Source organism: Pogona vitticeps, chromosome 6 (assembly GCF_051106095.1).
Source record: "Pogona vitticeps strain Pit_001003342236 chromosome 6, PviZW2.1, whole genome shotgun sequence".
NCBI classification, from domain to species: domain Eukaryota; kingdom Metazoa; phylum Chordata; class Lepidosauria; order Squamata; family Agamidae; genus Pogona; species Pogona vitticeps.
Window position 1 is genome coordinate 16,000,393 of NC_135788.1, and position 17,516 is coordinate 16,017,908.

The following is a 17,516-nucleotide window of genomic DNA, read 5'->3' on the forward strand; positions in this document are numbered from 1 at the left end:
CCCTAGAAGACTATAATCCTCAATATCTTTGTATTATCAGTGCTAAAATTTCTATCCAGTTCCACAGTCCTTCTACTTTTCCATCATCTGAGCTCTGTAAGCTACACAACAGAGTACCCACATAAATTCAGTCTCACCAGGTGATTTAATGTTATGATACCTGGGTATTAATATTCTGTAGGTAAGATGCCCACAGAACTAAACAGCTGCAAAAGAACACATAATAGATCGGAACCGGAAAGACCGAGTGTACTTGAAAAGAACACACAATGGATCAGAATTCCAAAACCCAGAATTCTGGGTTTCAGATTTTATGGCAGTAATTATATGAGTCACATAGCTTTCTTTCTAACTTTTCTCCACCAGTTGTAAATGAAAAAGTAAAACCACACTGCTTCCTTATGGAACATAAAATTTCAGAAAATGTAGCATGGAAAGGATTTGTAGAGGGCTAAAATTTGAGAAAAGTTCATCAAGCCTACAATTTATATTCTTAATTATTAGAAAATCACCACATGACCCAATGCATTTTAACTCAGACACAAATCGGAGTTCTACAGAACTTAAGCCCACTGAGAACAGAGAATCCTGAGGACATCAAAGCTGTATCACAGTATATTTAAGAAATTTACAAATATATATGCCTCTATTCTACTCAAATCTTTATTAAGAATATAACCGGTATTATCAATAAAGCTAATAACCTCTTTACCTTAAGAAATCTTAGTACAGTTCAATAGTTAACATATGGGAAAATAAGAAAAACAAAGTTCAAACTCAGTAGAAATAAGCCACAATTCAGTAACAAACTTTTAAAATGTGTGCTCAGAAAACAAACGTTCCCATAATGTAATTAAGAACAGTGCATTTCGATATTCAGCTAGCATGCTGAAGACAGCATTTTACATAACTGAGATTTATGAGGAACTAAAACAAGTGATTTTCACATTTAAGAAAAATCTTAAACATTATGGAATCTGCTTAGCTGCAGGATGTATTCTTCCAGATTAATCTAAATATGTACTAAGATCTTTATGCAACGGGCCCTGTTGCACCTGGCACTGCAGAGGGTGAGGAATGCCCTTTCAGTAGCATCATTCCAGCTTCAGACTCTTCTGTTTCAAAATGGCTCTCTTCTGTCTTCAGGCATCAGGTCAAGGCATCATTGTTGCAAACAAAAAACAAACCCTGGCTATTATTTCATATGCTTATTGCTGCTATTGCTTTACAATGATTATATATTTCTTTATTTTATTGCACTATGTTATCTCACTTATCTTGTTACCTGCATTGGGGATTCATTGGGAGTTGAAAGGTCACATATATTAATAAACTCATTTCATAGAATGAAACACAGAAAGTAATACTTTTGTTGTGTGGTATGCTCAACAGGGCAGAAAACATGCACAAAATTCTTCAAGACATACAATTATAAGTTAAATAAATACATAAATAAATTTAACACAATACAATACAGCAGTATAAAAATTTGGCAAAGGAATACAGCTTTAGAATTTTGGGGAAGAAAGTGGCAGACCGATCCTAAAATCTCAGGATTGATAAGCTGGGGCAGTCAAGACTAATTCATTACAGGTATTAATTTAGCAATTAAATGATCACACTATAATCTGCAGTTATCTCCAATAGTTGCAGATGCTCTATGAAAGAAAATGGAACTTGTAGTCTTAATTCTGCATTTAGGATTACAAAGTCAAGGAAAACCACCCAGTAGTTTCTTTAATGCATTGGGGGGGGGGGGGAATCAGGAGATGCAATTCCTGATAGCTCAGGAAGCAATGAAATTTTAGCTATGTCTCACAGAAGTTCATTCAGGTATTAAGGTAGCTTTCTCATCACATTCCTTCTACTTCAGCCAAGCTTATAAGCACAAACTGGTCTATAGTATGCATGTACAGAAATGCTTTAATGCCTCACCTGAACATTAACTCATGGCTAATTTTAGCAATGGGTAATTGAGAAAAAGCCAAGTTACATAAAACTTGTTTCAGTTAACTATAGTTAAAACTAACCACAGTTCATAGTTCATATGACATGTTTAAACAGAAGCCTCAGTTTTCCTTGTAGCAATGCCAGAAAAGGGATGCAAGTTAGGGAAGTGTGCAAATCCACATACAGTTACAATAAAAAAATAAACTATGCTTCAGCATTATTCCTGAACATAGTTTAGGGTACACAAAACCTGTGATGACAATTTTACTGCTTGCGGTTTCTAAACATCCTTGGGTACCACTGTGAAGGTGACATGGTGCAATGACTCATAAGAAAGTCCCTAGTTCAGACTTCAGCTCAGCCATGAATTTACTGGGTAGTCTTAGACAACTATTAACTCTCAGCCTTAATCCAATTGTGATTAACTGTAAACATCTCTTTCCATGGTTAGAAATGAGCGAGAATAAAAATGAAGTTCTTTGAACTTCACAGAAGTTTGTAAAGCTATATTATGATTCAAGGAATTGGTATTGGAGCAGAAGTATTTAAATATCCTACTATTTATAGTAAGTGAACAGGCATATATTCAGACTTTCTTCTTACTGCCATTAAATCAGCTGTCTGTAGGAAGAACTCCTGTGGCAGAAGCAACAGTGCTCTGTTACAGATTATGTCAGGAAAAAGCAGATGCATTTGAAAAGAGGTTACTCTTTGCTCACCATCAAAAGCTATGACAGCCAGAATACAATGAGACATCAGGGTTATTTTTTCCCCTGAAAGCAGTTCTTAAACGTACAAGCTCAACCCTAACTCAACCATAAAGAAATAGATAAGATACCCTGAAGGCCTAAATAGTGTAAAATTGAAATACTGTACTGTTTAAATCTGTACTATGACAATTCAAAATTAAGCTGCATAATTTATGTACGATAACCATTTTAGATTAATGAAATCATTGGAGAAGTTCCCTCTTATTTGTAGATTTATGAAGAACCCACAGCCGCCAAGCTACACAGTCTAACATCAACAGAACACTGTAAAAAAGAAGAAATAAACTTTTGCATACGATAGTTGACTTGCATACCTTTGCTTGGGTGCCATTTTAATATTTTGCCTCACTTAAATATGCTAGCAGAGAAACACTCTTTACTTTTAATCTTTATTTAAGTCTACATCCCAGAAAGTATTGAAATGTTCAAGTGGAGTTTCAGATACTGAATGCAACTGCTGATTCCATTTCAGCCCACTTATAGTTCTTTCCTTTGGGTAGGTATATAAACAGTGCATACGCAAAGCAACTTACAGACTTGTCTCTACTATACAGTACTTAAATTAAGCAAGTAAATGATCACACTATAATCTGCACTTATCTTCAACAACTGCAGATGATCTATGAAAGAAAATGAAACTTGTAGTCTTAATTCTGCATTTAGGATTACAAAGTTTGCTGGACAGGAAAATACGGCAGCATTCCTTTCTGTTGTATTATTCTTACTGCTTGCAAATCAAGCGTACGTGAAAACCTAAACATAATAATTGTGTTATAAGTTATATGCACTGTGATTCATTATGGCTGGAGTATATAGTACCAGTTTTTATGAAGACTATAGGTGAGCTTAGTTTAAGAGAAAATAGTAGATATGACTGCAAGTTTCTTTCATCTATTAAGCATATATTGTCACCCTGCACCAGCCAATCAAGGAGTACTGTACATTTAAACCAAAATTTTCTGCATATCTTCTCTGAAGCAGGTCCCATTAAGCTCAATGGGATCTTAGTTCTATGTAAGTGAACAGAGGATTGCAGCCTTGAGAGATTAAAATAGCATGCATCTCTGATGCACTCTGCTTAGAACATGAAGATAATATATGCATTTTCATACTGGGAAATGGGAGACAAGCATCTTAGCTTTTCAGAAAAGATGCACATTACCTAATTAAGTTAAAAACAGTACTTAGTCTAGTGTTATAACTAGGTATGAGCTGCAATTCTGGAATTCATTTTAATATAACGGACTATCTTCCTCATGCCTGATGACAGAATAAATATTATGCAGGATTAGCAGTAGACATGGTAGGTATCCTTGAAAGACAAGAAATCAACAATCCTTTTATGGAAGAAATCTGGCACAGAAATAATTTCAATTGCCCATTTGTGACAAAGGTTTAAGGGTTAACTTCCCCTGCCAATTCTGATCAAAAACATTTGCAAGTCAAATAGGAACCCACTGCTGAGAAATCTCTATTATCCAGCATCTATTATCTAGCCTATCTAATGATGGTTAACACAGAGCACCAGAAGTTATTCCTTATCTGTTACACTACTACACTACAATTGGTAGAATCCGGTATAAACCAAAGGCTCTCGATCTGGGAACACCAGCGTGATTATTTCAACCAAAAACATGAAAAATATAGGAGGGTGTACCTGGAATGGTATCCTATACACCTTTTGTTTTCTACAAATCATTCATACTGCAGGCAAAACATTGGTACTAAACAGCATTAAATTTGTTCTTCTAATATTAAGCACAAAGGAATAACACTGACAGCAAGCACGGTAAATAAATCCCTCCCTTGAGAATGAAAGCAGCAGACGGGAGAGGGCTGACATCCATGCTACAGAAACCTCACACACCATTTTTTCTACCTGCACAAGTTGCCATTTGCTGCAGCCGTCAGAATCCCCCTTTCTCCCGTTGATTTCAAAGGCAAGGTATCCAGGCACTCAGGGCATCTGCTGATAGGCTTTAGATGTATGATATTCTAATTAAGAGTATCTTTAAAAGAAAATTCATTTTCTTTCCTGAACAGGTAAACATGTTTACAGCTCCTACCCAAAGACTGGGTGGTTCAGGCTTGCATGTCACACACATGTCGTCAGCAGCAAGAAAAGCCCCCTTTCTCTATCATTAACATTTTAAATAAGGTAGGGAGAGTGTAGCACTTTCCGAACTTACCTTTAATAACCTCGACATGACAAGAAGCACACAAACGTTTGGTCTACAACAGGAATTTACCATTGCAATTTCCAGTTTATATCTTGATACTCGCTATAAATATGCCCTCCCCCCCCACACACACTAGGGCGCTACTAGTTCCGAACCACCATATCAACTTGTTAGTCGGTTAAAAAGGCAACGCTATGTGCACCTTTCATATGTTAAGTATCATAGGTCATAGCGCCCTCCCACCCCAGGAAACCACAATTCCTTTTCGGAGTTATTAAAAACCTGTGCAAAAAACGTCATGATCTCGGACCAGCCGCTAAACTGCTTCCTATCCATAAACGTATACAGGAAATGCCACACAAAAGCTTTAAAAAATTGCCAAGAAAGGTTACAAAACCTCCCGTTTTACATCTTATGAAGTCATCAGCATTCCCGTTAATTTCTACCCGAAATGGGGAAAGGGGGGGGGCAAGAATCTAACAGCAAAGGACTTTTGTGTATTTACTCCCCCTCTTTTGAGCGTAGCTCCCAAACTCATTTCAAAGTAATAGAGATGAACAAAATAAAAAATTTAAAAGAAGGCAACCTTTAAATCAGTAAAGTAAGCGTCATTCCTTATGTAGCCTCTAGCAGTTGCTCATGCCCAGCCGGGGGGGGGGGGGGAGAGAAGCTCAGCGGCCAAACCGCTACCTCCCATTATTATGATTATTATACAAACAGGTACCTCGAAATCCAAGGAGAGAGGGTGGGAAAGAAACTTGGCCGATTCACGATCCCTCCCCAACCCACGGACAAGGCAGCCTTCCTTCCCCAATCATGTTGATAAAGGAAAAGAGAATTTAAAAAAGAAAAACTTAAAACCCCCACTTCTAACACTTCTGCCAAGATCTGGAGGTTGGCGGGGGTGTGGGAGGAGAAACAATATGTTCAATGGCTACGGAGATAAATCAACATGCACTGCAGGCACTAAAAGAGGCGGAGGCGAAAGTGGAGAGGGGGGTGGAGAGAAAGGGGGGGAGAAAGCAGAAGAGGGAGGGGGGAGAGAAAAGGAGGGGTCCCTGCCGAGGGGGATCTCAGGGGTGCGCGTGTGGTGCTCTTCCCTTGCTAAATAAATAAATTAATTAAAATCAATACACACTGCAGCAAGCAACAGGGCTTCCATCGCCTCGACCTCCTCCTCCTTCCTCCCCTTTCTTCCCCTTCCCGTTGGGGCCAAAAAAAGAGAAAAAAACACCACATCGATCCAGAGAACGAAAGTCCCCACGACCATCATCACCCTGGCCCGACGTTTCGTTCGCAACGTTTGTCAAGCGGGCGGGTTACACGCAGTTTCGGGGGGGGGAGGAGGCCACCACAACGCCTCAGAAAGTCTTTGTACCTCACTTTTCCCTCACCCGCTGCAAACAACAACAAAACTCCTAATTTGGGGGGGGGGCGCAGAAGAGAGCGTTGTCTGTACTCGGGGCTTCTCCAGCTTTGAGGGGAGGAGGAGGTGACGGGACTCCCCCCAAACTCGCAGCCTCAGCCCCCCCCGAAAAAGTTTTGAGGAGGGAGGCGGGCAGGAGCCCCTTCAGAACCCCCCCCCACGGGACCCGCCTCAGTTCAGGTAATAAGTTTCCAAGTTGGGGCTGCTGAGGTTGCCGAGAGGCCTCCTCCTCCTTTCGCTCTTCCCCCCCCCCTCAAAAGGAACCGGAGTGGCCCGAGAAGCTCCGTCACTTTCCGCCCGAAAGGAAAGGACAAGAAGGCCGGTGGCCGGACAGGCGAAACGTCCGCCTCCCAGCCAGCCAGCCAGCCAGCGGGGCCAAACGCCAGGGGGACGAGAGAGGCGAAGCGAGGCGAGGCAAAAGGCAGCGGCCGGCGGGCGTGTAACGGTCCCCGGGCAGGCGAGAGCAAGCGGGCAGCAGGAGCAGCAAGCAGCAGGCTGAGCGAGGAGGCAACCGCTAGGCGGAGAAGGAGGCAGCCAGGCGGGGAGGGCGAGCGAGCGAGGAGGGGAGGGAGGCACCAGGTAGCGGATCTAACGGTGCAGAGAGAGCCGGGCTCCCAGCGAGGAGCACCCGGGAAATTACTTTCTACTTCTCGCCTCGCTCGCTCCCCACCCGCCCCTACGCTTTCTCTTCCCCTTCTCTTTCCCCTCGACTAATTAAAAAAAAAAAAGAAAGGGGGAAAAAAAGAAAAGAAAAAGCTCAGCCCGACCCCCGGCCCGGTCCCCCTGAGCGGCCCCAGCGGAGCCCCGGGCCGCTTCCCGGCGGAGCGGACTGACCGTTATTACGCCTCGGGTTCGCCTGCTTCCTGCGCTTACACCTGGGGCCATCCGCCATGATCCTCTCGCTTGTGTCTAAATGCTCCAGTCACCTCCTCCCCCCCTCCCCCTCGCTGCTCTCCCCCCCCTCAGCCCCCGCCCGGACCTGGTTTACGACACTGGGTGGTTTGGTGTGTGCATGTGTGCCTTTTTTTTACTTTTTTACATCACCTTCCTACACCTAGTGTTCGGCCGCCGGAACCTTGTTGCCAGGGGAGACGGCCGCTTTACGGCAGCACGTTTGAACCGGCAGGAGGGAAAAGTTTCTCTCGCCTTGCCGTACGCAGGTACTTTATAGCGCCAGGAACGGAACGGAGCGCGGGGGGGGGGGGAGAAAGCGAAAGAAGAAGGAGGGAGCGGCTTGTGTATGGGTTGGAACGACGGGAGAAGGGGGGGGTCCTTTTATCGGGGGGGGGATGTGTGCGGCGCGTCCAATGGGAGGGGCGCGCGCGAGGGAGAGGTGCGCGAGGAGAGCGCACGGGGGGGGACTGACCAATGGGTAGGCGAGCGCGCCCCGCGAGGACACCGTTGGCTCTTAGGGTGGCGGCGGGGCTTCCGTTATTCAGGGCCTCGCTCAAGGATTCCACACAGTCCCCACAGTTAAGAGCAAAACGGGGGTGTGAGGTGAAACAAGGCAAATTTTCATCCCGAGTTATTGTGGGAAGGGAAAAGGAGTGAGAAAATGGGCAAGGAGGCAAACAGTGGTTCTAGGCAAGACTTCAAATAGCCAGTGGGCGGGTGGGTGGATGTCAATTGAATACTATATTGGCTCTGAGGAAAAGAGCAGAACAACGGGTATAAATAAGAAAGCGTGCGAGGTACCTGCGAAATGGCAGGTACCTATTCCGTTAGATATGGGCAGGTGCTGCCAGGCTCTTCAAAGACTAAGCAGATATCTTTAGCTGTTTTATTTATCGGTTTATTTTATTTATATGCCACCTTTCCCCTCATAAAGGGACCCAAGGCGGCATATAAATACTGTACAGTATTAAACTATTAAAAGGAATAGAATTAAAAGCATGATAAGTTAAACATTAAAAAATAAGCTATATGCTATTTAAAATACAATTGAATAACTGAAAGCAAGAAAACATTCAAAAACTATCTCAACTCTACGAAGGCGTTCAAGGATTGAATCATGATTGTTAAAATTGTGTGGAGTTTGGGAACAAGACTCGTGTTGGTCAATAGAAAGTCATTAGAATAGGAGCAGTTTGACAACCGGAGAAGGATGAGGACAGACCTTTGTATATCTATATATGTGGAGAAATCTTTTAGCAGGGTTCATGGTGAATTTCAGAAGCAAGGTCAAATTTGGTATTTGGAAATATGAGAGAATTACAACATGTTAAAAGAGATAATTATGGTGTGATCTGATGTAAAGAGAGCAAAGATCCATTACTACTTTCCTTGCCATCTCCTTTGCAGAAACTTATTTCCATCTAGCATCAAGAAACCACTCTCATCCTCTTAATTTAAGCCATTTAGAGCTGTATATATTAGAATCAGCAACTGTAAAATTTATCCTTGAAACAATGTAATTATTTTTAACTTAGAAATCAGCATCAGTTTAGGACAGTGCTTTCAGTTTTTGACCAATGCTCGGTCAGATGACTAGTCTATTTTTCCCCCTTTGTATTACTCTTCTTCCACTCAACAGGGAAATAAACGAATGTTAATAGGACTCTGTAAAGTTAATAGGTCAGGCCCGTGACCTAAGAATCCAGTTTTCGCCAATTGTCAAACATTGCATTGGAAGTACTGTACAGAATTTTATAATCATTTGCAATAATTAAAAGTCACCAGAAGGGGGCATGAAACATTGTCACTATTCTAATCAATGCTATGTTGAGAAACTACCTGAAACCTTGTGGTGTTAACATACTTCTTGTTGTGTTTCTTGATAGAACACAGATGCAAAAGTAGGTGACACCCTTCTGGTGACTTTTAATTATTGCAAATGATTATAAAATTCTGTGTAATAAGCCCTAGTTAAGTGAAACCCTACTCTCCTTCATTGTGCAGCAACTGGAAGAAGATGACATGACTGTATTTGAATAACTGTAGATTATTGTACATGAAAAAAAACCTGAAAATAAGCCCTAATGTGTTTTTTGGAATAAAAATGAATATAAGACTTTGTCTTATTTTCAGGGAAACACAAGAGAGATATATAATTCTCTCATATATAGATAGATAGATAGATAGATAGATAGATAGATAGATAGATAGATAGATAGATAGATAGATAGATAGATAGATAGATAGATAGATAGATAGTGCTGGTTGTTCAATTTTTAGTGGTCTAAAAGTATAACACACTTGCATTGACATTATGTAATGACTACATAACTTTTTTTCTTTTAAATTCTGAACTATGGAGCTAGATGTTCAATTTTTAGTGGTCTAATAAAGGTATCACCTGATCTTATATTTGTATTATGTAACAGCCACATGGTCTTTATTTTTTTAATAGAACTTGTATTTCTTGCTAAAAATTCCAGTTTATTTTCTGAGATGTAAAAATTAGAAGGATGACATTGGTGTGATGTGAAAGACCACTGTCTGAGAGACCTTGGAGAGCCATTGCAAGTTAGAATAGACAGTACTGGACTAGGTGGACAAGCAGTCTAACCTGGTACAACACTGCTTTCTATACAGTCATTGTTGGAATCCAAAATCACTATGGTCAAAAATTTAATATTTAGAATATTTGCTGAATAGATTATCCATGTACTAAAAGATTTTTTAATGAACTCAAGATGGAAGGAATGGCTGTTGCATTCATACTTGGCTAGTGTTTGAAACAATGCTCAACGACTACAGGAACTTTCATTTAATCCAGAAATACAATTTTGATCTTAAACAGAGGAGGCTGAAATCTTATATATTGAGGAGTAAGTCCCACTGAAGTCAGTAAGACTTATTTTCTGAGTAAATATGTATAGTATTTGGCTGCACAAGAAAACAAAGTTATTTTTCTTATATTGATGATGAGGGAACTGTGCTGCTTAGAAAGCTGTGTGTTAGAATGGTATTTCTTCTTCTGATCTGGTCTAATTGCTGCCTCTAGCTCTTCCGTAGATTAGTGACAGGGATTTACATGTTGTGTTCTTTAAAGCCATAGGATGTGTTGCCATAGGATAATTTGCATGGTCAACACTGATTACTACTTTATAGGACTTGGAAAAAAGTCTCTACAAAGTGGATGCAAACCCAGTACTGTATTAGGAATCTGAAAGTGGTTAAAGCTATAGGCCTTTTTAAAATTGTAGGACTTTTTTCTGCTCCAAGCAGTGGCAATGCTCTTCATTGTAGGGAAAAAGAACAAACTATAATAATAGACCGAAATATGATAAAGAACATTTGGGTAAGCTAGGATTTCATCTTCAGGGTCATTGTACCATGGGAAAGTGAGGACATATTGACACTACAGTGGTCATGCATGGATTTAAACTATCCATAAACTTGCAGTTGTGGCTAATGCTTCTGATATTTTAACTGCAGTTTGGGAGGGGCGTGGCAGGGGAATGCACAGGCATAAGACCCATCCCACTCTGTTCCATAACTCTAAACTGCTGTTTAACATTCTGACCAAATGTAACACATATATGATGATGTTACATTTTCTTTTTCATAACTACAAAGAGACAATATCTTTTTCTCTATCTGACTAATTCTACAACCGATTTAGAACTATGTTCTACAATTTCACTTTCTATGTCCTTTACTTGATATGTTTTATATAGAGTGGTCATGATTGACCAGATAGGCGGGATATAAATAAATAAATAAATAAATAAATAAATAAATAAATAAATAAATAAATAAATAAATAAATAAATAAATAAATAAATAAATAAATAAATAAAATATGGCATCAAGTTGATTCCAACTTAAGGTTATCCTAGTAGTGTTTTTTTTTTTTTTTGAAGTGTTTGAGATATTTAAGAAGTGGTTTTCTCAGTGTCACCATTTCCATAAGTTTCCATGGCTGAGGGTAGATTTAATAATAATAATAATAATAATAATAATAATAATAATAATAATAATAATAATAATAATAATAATAATAATAATAATAATAATAATAATAATAATAATAATAATAATAATAATATAATTTATTGTCATTGTAAGTATATACACAGTATACCATACAACGAAATTCACAGACACCCAGAGACCAGACACATGCACACACATAACATTCCCCAAACACTCCCCACCCACTAGAAGTCCCCCACTAAAAATACAAACATCTACACCTCAGGCCAAGTAACACAGTCCAACTAATTATTCACTACTGGTGGATTTGAATGCTTCTGAGTGCCACTGCTAATTACACCATTCTCATTGTGCATGCAGAGTGGTACAACAGGATTTCAGCCAGTATCTGATTCAGCCATCTGCTAAGCTGGTTTGAGTCTGATTATTGCCTGAGAGAAATGCTGCAAACCCCATGTAGGTAACTTTTAGTCCCACCATGGAGGAAAGATGGGATCTAAAGACGGCTCCTTCTTGGGAAGAAAGCAATGATAAACCTAGACAGCATCTTAAAAAGCAGAGATATCACCTTTCCGACAAAGGTCCGCATAGTCAAAACTATGGTTTTTCCAGTAGCAATGTATGGAAGTGAGAGTTGGACCATAAAGAAGGCTGAACGCCGAAGAATTGATGCCTTTGAATTGTGGTGCTGGAGGAGACTCAACCCTGAGTGCTCACTGGAATGACAAATCCTGAAGCTGAGGCTCCAATATTTTGGCCATCTCATGCGAAGAGAAGACTCCCTGGAAAAGACCCTGATGTTTGGGAAGTGTGAAGGCAAGACGAGAAGGGGATGACAGAGGACGAGATTGTTGGACAGTGTCATTGGAGCCACCAATATGAATTTGACACAACTCCAGGAGGCAGTGGAAGACAGGAGGGCCTGGCATGCTTTGGTCCATGGGGTAACGAAGAGTCAGACACGACTTAATGGCTAAACAACAAACAACAACACCCTGTTTCCCCGAAAATAAGACCTAACCTGAAAATAAGCCCTACTATGATTTTTCAGGATTCTCGTAATATAAGCCCTACACCAAAAAGAAGCCCAGTTCAGTGAAACCCTGGCCTCCACCATTGTGCAGCGTTGTACAGCAACCAGAAGAAGAAGAAGTGACTGTATTTGAATAAATGTAGAGTGTTGTACATGAAAAAAATAAAACATCCCCTGAAAATAAGTCCTAATGGTTTTTTTGGAGCAAAAATTAATATACGTAAGACCCTGTCTTATTTTTGGAGAAATACACAGTAGTAACCTTAAAGGTGCAATTTGCAGCAAAAGAGGGGTTTATAAATGCAGAAACATTTGAAATGCAAGTTTCACAAGCCACGTAAAACTAACAACCCTCTGGCAGAAGAGTATTTTACATCACTCCCCAACCATAAAACATGCTTGTTTTGCATAATAATCCATGCTTCCGTTTACGTCATGGAGACATCTTATTTTAAATTGATTTTTAAAAAGCAGTGGTTCTTATTCTGAGTGGGCCAGGGTCTAAGATGGAGTGCACTCTGAGAGGCAACAACGAAAAGGTATTTTGGATAGGGTCAGTGTGGAAACACGAACAAACTGCTCATGTTCAACAATAGCAAATTTCTTAAAGTTGTGAAGCCCGTACAGATATTTCACGTTACACCTTTAAAAGATTTCTATAGCAAGATACCCTTAAGCATTCTTTAGAACAAAATATTCAGATTGACTTCATTCTCTTCTTGGCAAAACAAGTTAAACAAATGCTTTTGATGTGAGCCAAGGCTGCAGACTATTCCTCTGTACACTGATGATAGCTATTATGTACAAATTAGTTTTGTTATGGGGCATTTGTCAGGACTCACAATGTGTCCCACTGATGAGTATGTTCCAATGAAAGAGACCTGAAAGCATTATATGGGGCTTAAAATTTTGTAGGTGTATTGCTTAACTTTTTTTCTAGTTAAATGCAGATGATGATACCTAGAGAGGTTTTTTTTTTTTTTTTTTAGTAATAGAGAGTGAGAAAGCCACAAAGGTTCTGGACTGGAATTTTTATTTCTTTTCTCAAAAATAAAAACACAAAAACACACAAGAACATTACAAGAAAGTGCCTTGCTTTGTCTGGAAGATATGTAGCTATTTCCTCTTCTGAATGGTAGAAGAGGAACACAAAATACGATTTGAGTTTTTTAATGGGCCAACAACAGCTGGGAATCCTCCTCTCTATTACTCCCTGGCTTCTGTTGTTATTGTTATCATTGCTCCCCACTCCTCGGGAATAATGTTTTATTCTTGTGTGGCCCAAAATCCTGTCACTTGCTCAAATCTCATCCATCCATCTCCATTGCAGCAGTGATAAGTCACCCAGTGCTTCCCTGAGGTGTTACCAGAACTCTGTGGGAGCTGGAGTTCATTGCTGATAGCAGCTTGAAGGAAGGTGGGTCTTGCTGCTGAGAAATGGTACAGACCAGCTGCAGGTCTGCACCACATCACAGCTATAAACAAACATGCAAAGGTACATCTGTGAAAGGACAGTAGGTTTTCCAGATTTTTGTGAAATAAAATGTAGGTTAGGTTGACTCATGTCTAATGTGGAATCCTTTGGGCTCAAATACACTTATATTCTTAGAATTGTTCCATGTTTTAATATGTAGTTGTTAAAATTAAACAAGTCCCTAAGCGATAGGTAAAGCTTGTAAAGCATTAGTATTTTGTATTAGTATTTTGTGCAGCAGCATCAATGTGTGTAATGCCTTGAAGAATAAAATTAAGGGGGAAAATGTATATCACCTCCATGGACCTCAGCTAAGCAGGCATAGACTTCATTATTAATTTGGATGTGGCCTGCTTGAAGACCCGTATAAGAACAATGCAAGGCAAGCATACATAAACTGCTCATTTGTGGGTTGCATGGAAAAACAACTGCTATGGTATTTTTTTCTTTCTTTCTCTCCTTTAGCCATTCTTGATATGCAGCAAGTGTGGCATCTTTGTTATGTTTTCACCTCCTTCACTCATAGCCATGAAGTAGAATTGCAGATTTGCTTTATGGGCAGCTGGATGAATAAGAGAGATGCGGGAATCTGTTAATTTCACTTTTTCTTTGATTACATGTTCATTTTGTCCCATATTTGTATATATTTGAAAACATTAAAAATCACTCCCCCACAAATTCTGTACAAAATGTAACCTGCATATATTTATGCACATTTTTCTAATACAGTATATGTATTTTACCAGAATTTCCTCTACTATATACATTTTTGTATAAACATTTCTTAATATACATATTCCAGTTTTTTATTTACTTGTACACTGAATTGAAATGTACTAAAATGTAGATTTCAGTGTGCAGACATATCCCAGTGAGTGTGTAAATTTAGCATATCCAGATCTGGTAAGTTTGTACAAAAATTCAAACTGGTGAATTTCTCCGATATCCCTATTGGTAAGCAGCAGGCAAGTGCAAATTTCTCTTCTGAGAGGCATAGAATTTCCTTATTAATTAGTCGGATATATACACACACACACACACACACACACACACACACACACACACACACACACACACACACACACACACACACACACACACACACACACACACACACACACACACACACACACATTTTTAATACAAGCATGTCAGTCAACAAAAAAGTTGCTTGGAACAATTTATTATACTAACTTTTCCATCCTTATTTAATTCCATCTCCTTCCTTTCTCTTCAACTGTGTCCTCTAAATTACCATCAAATGTGTTAAAAACATTTTGTATTTCATGACCCATAATGTATATTCATGTAGAAAAAGTACAGTAAATGAATAATATTACAGTTAGTGATTTTGGTTTCCAGAAGATGTAGTCAAAGAATATCTGGGCCACAAGTTTGGGAACCACTGCTCCAGTGTTTAGTTTAGTTTGGAGGCAACGATTATCCATGAAATCAGGTCACAATACTTAAATGGTATATTCTTAGAATAAAGCCATAGGGAACTGGTTGCTGACAAAAAAAGTGACTTTTTTTGTCAGCAACGTAAAAACTTAATAGACCTGTAAACTGAATAGAACTTGTTGTCAAGTGCAGTCAAGGTGCCTCAGACTTATGACAACTCTATGAATGAACAATCTCCAAAATGTCCTGTCCTCAAGAACCCCGCTCAGCTCTTGTAAACTCAAGACTGTGGTACAGAGTCAATCCATCTCATATTTGGTCTTCCTCCTTACCTGCTCCCTTCAATCTTTCCTAGCATTGTATTCTAAAAGGCTTTCATGGCCGGGATCCAATGGTTGTTGTCGGTTTTTCGAGCTGTTTGGCCATGTTCTGGAACATGGCCGAACAGCCCTAAAAACCTACAACAACCATTTCCTAGCATTATTTTCTTTTCCAAAGAATCTTGTCTTCTCAATATGTGCCCAAAATAGGACAACCTCAGTTTTGTCATTTTTGCCTCCAGATATAGTTCAAGCTTGATTTGCTCTGGGACCTACTTCTTTGTCGTTCCAGCATTCCAGAGTGTCTGCAAAACTTTTCTCCAGTACCATATTTCAAGTGAATTTATTTCTTCCCTGTGAGTTTACTTTGCTGCACAAATTCCACACTTGCATATAGTGATCGGGATTACAATAGTGTTGATAATTTTTTTTAGCTCTTAGCATATTATACATAACTTTCTTGGAACATGCCAGAATCATTGCACTAAACTGTCAGTGTGTAGTTTTTTTTTCTTAGTATGGAAACCACTTCAGCACTCTGTATGTTAGTGAGATGCGGAAATATTCTCAAGTTAAAAATTTCCAAGTAAAGCTTCGACTATAATTTGTTCAGTTCAATTTTATACATTTTTATTTATAAGTTAGTTTCATTGGGCTCAGTTGGGCTGACACCTAATGAAGTGTGTATGAAATGCAGCTGAACAAAATAGTTTTATATACTGTAGCAGGAAAGAGAGGAAATTCACATTTTTTCACTATTGAATCCAATGGAAACCACATCCATCAGTTCCAGGCTGATATAGTTGAGGGGCAGAAACGCAAGGTCCCAGCCATGATCCTAGAAAACTAGTTTGGACATACAATCAACTTGTGGCACAGTCATTTGTCTGTTTTTGTCCTAGTTCTTATCTTATTCCAGTCCTTGTGCTCTTTTCTTATTTTGTTCCATTCTGTTCGTTGTTGTATTCATGTTGATATTTTTCATGTCTGATAAATAAAGCCATTAAAGTTTTGCTACACATCCTAATAGTAAAGTAACTGTATTTTTATAGATCAGTACCTGTATTAGGGTGTGAATAAAATTTAAAATTTCCAATGTGGCTGGAACAGAATCTGTTTAGATATACCCAACATTGTCTATATACCTAGAATCAAAGCGAAACAGCCTTGATCAAAACTATATCCTACTGTATGCTTTACTGGTTTTATTTCCTTTCCATCCTAATACTATCTCCACTACAGTCAACTTTATGCCTCCAGTTAAATAGGCTCATGCTTATAGAAACCTATGTCACAGTAAAATGACCGGTCTTTGATGTTTCACAATTTCTTCATTAATCAAAATTGTTGCTGCCTCCTTTCTAACACTCTTGGGTGAAACTCCCACTTCATCTGTCACGGATCCTAATTCTTGTTATGTCTCATTCCTCAATTTGAAAGTTTCCTTGTAACCTGTGTGATACAGCAGAAACTATTTAACATCTCAAAGATAAATTATTTTATTTGAGAATTTAGTTTCAAGCAAATAGGTTTCCTGATGCATAGCAAATGTTTTATTTGTTCCTTGTTTTGATGTGATTCCCTTTCCCTTGCTATTAAACGCTAATGTGCCAAGAATATATTTTTCTTTCCCCATAGGGTGTATTTTTGTTGTCTTTCACAATCTACATGCTGTTTTTGGCTCCTGTCTTTTACACACAGCAATTCTTGCTATTTGCATTTCCAAATATTGTGGTGTTGCTCATTTTGCTTTCATTTGGTGCTATTCTCTTAGTTACTCTCTGTGTACTGCTGATACATTCAGTTTTCAAAATCTTAACAGGATTGATTTACATCATCATCAACATCAAAGATGTTTAATCATGCCTTTTGCAAGCCTGTATAATTAGAAATAGTCATCTATAACAGCTTATTAGTCTTTTGTGTCTTGTTTTATATTACAAAATATTCTTGACTTTGCAAGCATTATTAATACTTAAAAAGTATTTTTCAGCTGTCAGTAATTACTGCATTTTCTTCCATGGAGCTGCAGATCTGTAATGTGCAGAGATGGCCAATGTCTTATTGTGTAGCACCACCTG

The 17,516-nt window shown here is 39.1% G+C and overlaps 1 protein-coding gene and 1 long non-coding RNA gene across 7 annotated transcripts in view; one reads left to right on the forward strand and one right to left on the reverse strand.

Annotated features, from left to right (window-relative positions):
* Positions 1–7,294, reverse strand: part of ZEB1 (zinc finger E-box binding homeobox 1) — a 70,493-nt gene extending 63,199 nt beyond the window's left edge. The window contains exon 1 of one of the 6 annotated variants that reach the window (XM_073002978.2): positions 7,161–7,294. In XM_073002978.2, the coding sequence (XP_072859079.2) occupies positions 7,161–7,218 (58 nt within the window). In that variant the 5' untranslated portion in view covers positions 7,219–7,294. Of the gene's footprint in view, positions 1–4,599; positions 5,326–5,486; positions 5,890–6,038; positions 6,201–7,160 lie in introns of those variants that run through there. The other 5 variants (XM_020800808.3, XM_078378567.1, XM_078378571.1 and 2 more) reach the window with 5 other exon arrangements.
* Positions 7,295–7,373: 79 nt separating this feature from the next.
* Positions 7,374–17,516, forward strand: part of LOC110082878 (uncharacterized) — a 36,907-nt gene continuing 26,764 nt past the window's right edge. The window contains exon 1 of the long non-coding RNA XR_012088225.2: positions 7,374–7,486. This is a non-coding gene — a long non-coding RNA (uncharacterized LOC110082878). The remainder of the gene's footprint in view (positions 7,487–17,516) is intronic.